Source organism: Leucoraja erinacea, unplaced genomic scaffold (genome assembly GCF_028641065.1).
Source record: "Leucoraja erinacea ecotype New England unplaced genomic scaffold, Leri_hhj_1 Leri_1037S, whole genome shotgun sequence".
Taxonomy (NCBI): domain Eukaryota; kingdom Metazoa; phylum Chordata; class Chondrichthyes; order Rajiformes; family Rajidae; genus Leucoraja; species Leucoraja erinaceus.
Window position 1 is genome coordinate 31,506 of NW_026575272.1, and position 8,495 is coordinate 40,000.

The window sequence follows — 8,495 nt, forward strand, 5'->3', positions numbered from 1 at the left end:
AGGGAGCCGCCAGGGCGCCTGCGCGACTCAGCCTATGTGGCGGACGGCACAGAGTGAAGGAGGGAGAGTGAGAGTGGAGTCAGTGAGTGAAGGAGGGAGAGTGAGTGAGTGGGGGAAGGGGAAGGGAGGGGGAGAGGGAGTGTTAGAGAGGTGAGTGAGGGGGAGAGAGTGGGAGTGAGTGAGGGAGTGAGGGTGAGGGGGTGAGTGGGAGTGAGGGTGAGGGGGAGGGGGGTGAGTGAGGGAGGGAGGTGAGGGGGTGGTGTGAGGGTGAGTGGGTGAGTGAGGAGGGAGGGTGAGGGTGGTGAGGTGAGTGGGAGTGAGGGGGGGTGAGTGTGAGTGAGTGAGGGAGTGAGTGAGGTGAGGGTGAGGGAGGGGAGGGAGTGTGAGGGGGTGAGAGTGAGGGGGAGTGAGGTTGAGTGAGTGGGGAGGGTGAGTGAGGGAGGTGAGTGAGGGAGTGAGGGTGAGGGTGGGAAGAGTGAGTGTGAGGGAGGTGAGTGAGTGAGTGGGAGTGAGGTTGAGTGAGTGAGGGAGGGTGAGTGAGGGAGGTGAGTGAGTGGGGGAGAGAGGGTGAGGAGAAGTGAGGGAGGTGAGTGAGGAGTGAGGGGTGAGGGAGGGAGGGTGAGTGTGAGGGAGGTGAGTGAGTGGGGGAGAGAGGGTGAGGAGAAGTGAGGGAGGTGAGTGAGGGAGTGAGGGTGAGGGAGGGAGGTGAGGGTGAGTGAGGGAGGGAGGTGAGGGTGAGTGAGGGTGAGTGTGAGTGGGAGGTGAGTGAGGGTGAGGGATGGCCGCAGCCACCTCTGTGAAGCCGCAGGAAAACATCAGCGGAGCAGAACCCGCGACCCCCAGGATGTCAGGTGGGTCACGGGGGGGTGGGGGTGGGGTCAAGGGTTGTAGGAGCCTGAGGGTCAGTTTCTGTGATTGTGGGGTCAGGGGTTACAATGTCCACAGATGCTGCCCGACCCGCTGGGTTACTCCAGCACTCTGTGTGTGTGTTTTGCTGGACAGACAATAAGTGCAGGAGTAGAGGCCATTCGGCCCTTCCAGCCAGCACCGCCATTCACTGTGATCACGGCTGATCATCCCCATCAGTTCCCCGTTCCTGCCTTCTCCCCATATCCCCTGACTCCGCTATCTTTAAGAGCTCTATCTAGCTCTCTCTTGAAAGTATCCAGAGAACCGGCCTCCACCGCCCTCTGAGGCAGAGAATTCCACAGACTCACCACTCTCTGTGAGAAAAAGTGTTTCCTCGTCTCCGTTCTAAATGGCCGACCCCTTATTCTTAAACTGTGGCCCCTGGTTCTGGACTCCCCCAACATCAGGAACATGTTGTTCAAGAAGGAACTGCAGATGCAGGAAATTCGAAGGTACACAAAAATGCTAGAGAAACTCAGCGGGTGCAGCAGCATCTATGAAGCGAAGGAGCTAGGCAACGTTTTGGGCCGAAACCCTTCTACGGAACATGTTTCCTGCCTCCAGCGTGTCCAAACCCTTAATAATCTTATATGTTTCAATAAGAATCCCTCTGATCCTTCTAAACTCCAGAGTGTACAAGCCCAGCCGCTCCATTCTCTCAGCATATGACAGTCCCGTCATCCCGGGAATTAACCTTGTAAACCAACGCTGGGCTCCCTCAATAGCAAGAATGTCCTTCCTCAAATTAGGGGACCAAAACCACACAATACTCCAGGTGTGGTCTCACCAGGGCTCTATACAACTGCAGAAGGACCTCTTTGCTCCTGTACTCAACTCCTCTTGTTATAAAGGCCAATATGCCATTTGCTTTCTTCACTGCCTGCTGTACCTGCATGCTTACTTTCAGTGACTGATGAACAAGGACCCCCGGATCCCGTTGTACTTCCCCTTTTCCCAACCCTGATTCCTTTATTGTTAAGAGTATCTAGCTCTCTCTTGAAAGTATCCAGAGAACCGGCCTCCACCACCCTCTGAGGCAGAGAATTCCACAGATTCACAACTCTCTGTGTGAAAAAGTTTTTCCTCGTCTCCGTTCTAAATGGCCGACCCCTTATTCTTAAACTGTGTGTGTGTGTGGCCCCTCTGGCCTGGGCTCTGGAGTAAGATGTGATCACATTTAAATTCGGTGGGTGTGACGGTTTCATGTAATGATGACTACCCACGCAAGAATTCCTGAAGGGTGGGAGAGCAGGTTTCAAGAATAAGGGATTGTTGTTTAATTTAATTCAGGTTATTTATGAACTGAGATACAGTGTGTAGGAAGGAACTGCAGATCCTGGTTTAAACCGGGGATAGACACAGAGTGCTGGAGTAACTCAGCGGGTCAGGCAGCATCTGTGTGGAGAACATGGATAGGTGACGTTTCACAGAGTGCTGGAGTAACTCAGCGGGTCAGGCAGCATCTGTGGAGAACATGGATAGGTGACGTTTCGGGTCGAGACCCTTTCTCAGACTGAGAGTCAGGGGAGAGGGAAAGGAGAGATACAGACGGTGATGCAGAACAAATGAATGAAAGATATGTAATACGATGATAAAGGAGGTGGCTAGAATGTACTCGCTAGAATTTAGAAGATTGAGAGGGGATCTTATAGAAACTTACAAAATTCTTAAGGGGTTGGACAGGCTAGATGCAGGAAGATTGTTCCCGATGTTGGGGAAGTCCAGAACATGGGGCCACACACAGTTTAAGGATAAGAGGGAAGTCTTTTAGGACCGAGATGAGAAAAACATTTTTCACACACAGAGAGTGGTGAATCTGTGGAATTCTCTGCCACAGAAGGTAGTTGAGGCCAGTTCATTGGCTATATTTAAGAGGGAGGTAGATGTGGCCCTTGTGGCTAAAGGGATCATGGGGTATGGAGAGAAGGCAGGTACAGGATACTGAGTTGGATGATCAGCCATGATCATATTGAATGGCGAATGGTGCAGGCTGGAAGGGCCGAATGGCCTCTACTCCTGCAACTATTGTCTATGTTTCTATGTGGCCACAGTGACTGTCTCCAGTTTAAACCAGCATTTCCTCGCTGTGGGTAAAAGACTGTGTCTATTCTTCACCCTGAGCCCAGTGGACTTGGACAGCACATTCTGTGGAACTTGTTTATGGTCTGCTGTATGTAAGCGGTGTACAGTTTGACTGGGCAGCAGACAATGGCTTCCCATTGTATCTCGATCTACTCCACGTGGAACTGGCCCTGGAGCTCACAGTCTGTGCCGAACATGATGCTGTGAAACTTATATATCTGACTGCACATCACCCATAGAAACACTGACAATAGGTGCAGGAGTTGGCCATTCGGCCCTTCACCACCATCCAATACCATCACGGCTGATCATCCCCAATCAGCACCCCGTTCCTGCCTTCTCCCCATATCCCCTGACTCCGTTAACCCCAAGAGCCAAATCTAACGTGTATCCAAAGCAGGATCTTGATCCGAATTGTCACTCATTCCTTCTCTCCACAGAGTTGCTCCAGCACTTTGTGTCTATCTTCGAGCTATATCTAACTCTTGAAAACATCCAGTGAATTGGTGTTCTGTGGCAGAGAATTCCACAGATTCACAACGCTCTGGGTGAAAAAGTTTCTCCTCGTCTCATCTCTAAACTTTGCCCCTCTCACCTTAAAGCTGTTGCCCTCTAGTCTTGGACACTCCCACCCTGGGGGAACAAGGTTGTGAGTGTCGACCCTATCTACACCGCTCGTAGTTTTATAAACGTCTATCAGGTCTCCCCTCAACCCCCCCCCCCCCCCCCAAACGCTGCAGAGAAAACTCCCCCCTCTCTCCCCATGAGCTGAACCCTCTAATCCATGTCTGCCCCCTCTCCCCCTGTAGCTGGAACTCTCTAATCCACCCTCTACACCCTCCCATAATCCCTCTCCACCCTTTGCCCCCCTGTATAATAGCACCCACCACTCCCTCCACATGTGCTGCGTGACCTGCTGTGTTTAGTTTAGAGATACAGCGCGGAAACAGGCCCTTCGGCCCACCGAGTCTGTGCCGACCAGCGATCCCCGCGAACTAACACTATCCTACACACACACGCACACACACTAGGGGACAATCTATAATTTTTACCAAAGGCAATTAACCTACAAACTCCGCACGTCTTTGGAGTGTGGGAGGAAACCGGAGCGCCCGGAGAAAACCCACGCAGGTCACGGGGAGAGAACGTGCAAACTCCGTACAGACAGCACCCGTGGCCAGGATGGGACCCAGGTCTCTGGCGCCGTGAGGCGGCAACTCTAACGCTGGGCCACCGTGACGCCCCTCTGTTCCTCCAGCAGTTTGTGTTTTGACATTTAATAAACTGGTGGAACCAATGTTTGGATTGTGATGTTTGTTCGTTATTCATTGTAGACAGATTCTGGTGGCAAACACGGCATTGTCACCCCCCCCCCCCCACACCCACACCCCCACACACACACCCACACACACACACACACCCACACACCCACACACACACACACACACCCACACACACACACACACACACACACACACACACACACACACACACCCTCACACACGCCCCCCCCCCCCCCACACCCTCACCGCAGGGAATGGAGAGATGTGGGTATAAGATTATTAAGGGTTTGGACAGGCTAGAGGCAGGAAACATGTTCCCGATGTTGGGGGAGTCCAGAACCAGGGGCCCCACACACACACACACACAGTTTAAGAATAAGGGATCGGCCATTTAGGACTGAGATGAGGAGAAAACATTTCCACCCAGAAAGTTGTGTGAATCTGTGGCCATTTAGGACCGAGATGAGGAGAAATTTTTCCACCCAAACAGTGTGTGAATCGGTGGAATTCTCTGCCACAGACGGCAGTGGAGGCCACAAGTCACTGGATGTTTTCAAGAGAAAGTTAGATTTAGATCTTGGGGCTAACGGAATCAGGGGATATGGGGATAAAGGGGTACTGATTGTGGATGATCAGCCGTGGATCACATTGAATGGCGGTGCTGGGTGGAAGGGCAGAATGGCCTGGTCCTATTGTGTATGTCTGTGTGTGTCTCCCTCACAGTGAACAGGCTGAAGTACGTGTGCCTGGCGGTGTTGGTGGTACAGAACGCCTCGGTCATCCTGTGTATCCGTTACGTCAGGACCGTCCCCGGTGAAAGGTTCTTCACCAGTTCTGCCGTGGTGGCCGTGGAGGTGACCAAACTAATCACCTGCCTGGTCCTGTTGCTGGGCCAGCAGCGAGGTGAGTGTGGGCCCGACTCTCTCCCCGTCTCTCTCCCCCTCTCCCCCAGTCCCACCACCTCATCCCCTCCCCCCTCTCTCTCTCTCTCCCCCCCCAGGGATGGTCTCTGTGCCTCTCTCCCTCTCCCTTCCTCTCCCTGTCTCTCTCTCTCCCTCTCCCCCATTCCCACCACCTCATCCCCCTCCCCCCTCTCTCTCTCTCCCCCCCAGGGATGGTCTCTCTTCCCTCTCTCCCTCTCTCTCTCCTCTCCCCCCCTCCCCCTCTCCCCCACCCACCCTCATCCCCTCCCCCCCTCTCTCTATCTCCCCCCAGGGATGGTCTCTGTGCCTCTCTCCTCCCCCACTCTCCCTCTCCTCTCTCTCCCCTCTTCCCCCCCTCACCCCACCTCATCCCCTCCCCCCTATCTCTCTCCCCCCCTCCCCCCTCTCCCCCAGGGATGGCCTCTATTTCCTCTACCCCCCCTCCCCCTCTCTCTCTCTCCTCCCAGGGATGGTCTCTGTACCTCTCTCCCCCCCCCCCTCTCTCCTCTCTCTCCATGAGGAACTCCCTCCCCCCCTCTCTCCTCTCTCCCCCCCTCTCCCGTCTCTTCCACCCTCTCAGGTCCCCACTCCCACCCCTATCCCCTCCCCCCTCCCTCTCTCTCTCTCCCCCCCAGGGATGGTCTCTACCTTTCCTCTCCCTCTCCCTCTCCTCTCTCTCCCCCTCTCCCTCTCTCTCCTCCCCCCCCTCTCTCTCTCTCTTCTCCCTCCTCATCCTAGTCCCTCTCTCTCTCCTTTCTCCCTCCTCCCCTCTCTCTCCCCCTCCTCTCACTCTCCCCATCTTTCTCTCCGCTCTCTTCCCCCTCTCTCTCTCACCCCCTCTCTCCCTCTCTCTCCCCTCTATCTCTCCTCTCTTTCCCCTCCTCTCTCTCCCCTCTCCCCTCTCTCTCTTCCTGTCTCTTCCCCTCTCCCCCCTCCTCCCTCTTCCTCTCTCTCCCCCCCCCTCCCCCTCTCTCCCTGTCTCCTCTCCCCTCTCCTCGTTTCTCTCCTCCTCATCTCCTCCCCCTCTCTCTCTCTTCTCTCCTCCCCAGGGATGGTCTCCTCTCCTCTCTCCTCTCTCCCTGTCTCTCTCCCTCAATCCCCTCCTCCTCCCCACTCGCACCACCTCTCTCCCCTCCCCCCCTCTCTCTCTCTCTCCCCTCTCTCTGGTCTCTGTGCCTCTCTCCCTCTCCCCCCCCTCTCCCTCTCTCTTTGCCCCCCCTCCTCACTCCCCCCTCTCATCCCCGCCCCCTATCTCCTCTCCCCTCCCTCCCCTCTTCCAGGGATCCCCCTCTATCCCCCCTCCCCCCTCTCTCTCTCTCTCTTCCTTCTCTCTCCTCCCTCTCTCTCACCCTCTCTCTCTCTCCCCGTCTCCATCTATCTCTATCTCCCTCTCCCCTCTCTCTTTCCATCTCTCCTCTCTCTCTCTCTCTCTCTCTCTCTCTCTCTCTCTCTCTCTCTCTCTCTCTCTCTCTCTCTCTCTCTCTCTTTCTCTCTCTCTCTCTCTCTCTCTCTCCCTCCCTCTCTCTCCCTCTCCCTGTCTCTCCCCCACTCCCCCACTCCCACCACCTCATCTCCTTCCCCCTATCTCTCCTCCCCTTCCCTCACTCTCTCCAGGGATGGTCTCTATACCCTACCCCCCTCTCTCTCTCTCTCTCCCCGGGCAGGCAACGTGAAGCAGCTGGGGCTGCTGTTGTACGACGGCCTGTTCTGCCAGTACACGGACACGCTGAAGATGGCCGTCCCGTCCCTCATCTACACGCTGCAGAACAACCTACAGTACGTGGCCATCTCCAACCTGCCAGCGGCAACATTCCAGGTACGGGGACAGAGAGGGGAGGGGGTGGGGTGACACACGGGGACAGGGAGGGGGGTGCAGGGGCCAAGGGGGTTCGTATATCTCCAACCCCCCTCAATCTCTCTCTCTCATTGTCTCTCCCCTGAACCCATCTCTTCCCCCTTCATGCCCCCTTTCCCCCAACTCTGTCTCCCCCTCTCCTCCCTCTCTCCTCTCTCCCCCATCTCCAGGTTCTCTACCAGTTCAAGATTTTCACCACAGCCCTGTTCATAGAAACATAGAAATTAGGTGCAGGAGTAGGCCATTCGGCCCCTTCGAGCCTGCACCGCCATTCAATATGATCATGGCTGATCATCCAACTCAGTATCCTGTACCTGCCTTCTCTCCATACCCCCTGATCCCCGTTTAGCCACAAGGGCCACATCTAACTCCCTCTTAAATATAGCCAATGAACTGGCCTCAACTACCCTCTGTGGCAGAGAGTTCCAGAGATTCACCACTCTCTGCGTGAAAAAAGTTCTTCTCATCTCGGTTTTAAAAGATTTCCCCTTTATCCTTAAGCTGTGATCCCTTGTCCTGGACTTCCCTAACATCGGGAACAATCTTCCTGCATCTAGCCTGTCCAACCCCTTAAGAATTTTGTAAGTTTCTATAAGATCCCCTCTCAATCTTCTAAATTCTAGAGAGTATAAACCAAGTCTATCCAGTCTTTCTTCATAAGACAGTCCTGACATCCCAGGAATCAGTCTGGTGAACCGTCTCTGCACTCCCTCTATGGCAATAATGTCCTTCCTCAGATTGGGAGACCAAAACTGTACGCAATACTCCAGGTGTGGTCTCACCAAGACCCTGTACAACTGCAGTAGAACCTCTCTGCTCCTATACTCAAATCCTTTTGCAATGAAAGCTAACATACCTCTCTCATAACATCTCTCCTCCCTCTCCCTCTCCCCCATCTCCAGGTTCTCACCCAGTTCAAGATCCTGACCACATCTATGTTCCTCTCTCCCCCTCTCCTCCCTCTCTCCCTCTCCCCCATCTCCAGGTTCTCTACCAGTTCAAGATTTTGACCACAGCCCTGTTCTCGGTGGTATTGCTGGGTCGATCTCTGGGCCGGCTACAGTGGGTGTCCCTGCTGGTCTTGTTTTTGGGCATCGGTCTGGTGCAGGTGACCCAGGAGGGCAGTGGTGGCCGGGACGTGGTGGAGGGTCAGAGCTACTTGACCGGTCTGGTGGCCGTCTTCGTGTCGTGCGTCTCGTCTGGCTTTGCGGGCGTCTACTTTGAGCGGATGCTGAAGGGCTCGTCGGCATCGGTCTGGCTGCGTAACGTCCAGCTGGGATTGTTCGGGACGTTGTTGGGTCTGGTGGCCATGTGGAGCAAGGAAGGGACGGCCATTGTCCAGAAAGGCTTCTTCCACGCCTACACACCCATGGTGTGGGTGGTGGTCTTCAACCAGGCCCTGGGCGGCCTGCTGGTGGCCCTGGTGGTCAAGTACGCTGACAA

At 55.0% G+C, this 8,495-nt stretch overlaps 1 protein-coding gene across 1 annotated transcript in view; it reads left to right on the forward strand.

Annotated features, from left to right (window-relative positions):
* The first annotated feature begins 744 nt into the window (after positions 1–744).
* slc35a2 (solute carrier family 35 member 2) overlaps positions 745–8,495 on the forward strand; it is a 12,084-nt gene continuing 4,333 nt past the window's right edge. Inside the window, exons 1-4 of the mRNA XM_055665021.1 lie at positions 745–851; positions 4,998–5,177; positions 6,862–7,013; positions 8,038–8,495. The exon at positions 8,038–8,495 is cut by the window's right edge and continues 165 nt beyond it. Of these exons, the coding sequence (XP_055520996.1) occupies positions 779–851; positions 4,998–5,177; positions 6,862–7,013; positions 8,038–8,495 (863 nt within the window). The 5' untranslated portion in view covers positions 745–778. The remainder of the gene's footprint in view (positions 852–4,997; positions 5,178–6,861; positions 7,014–8,037) is intronic.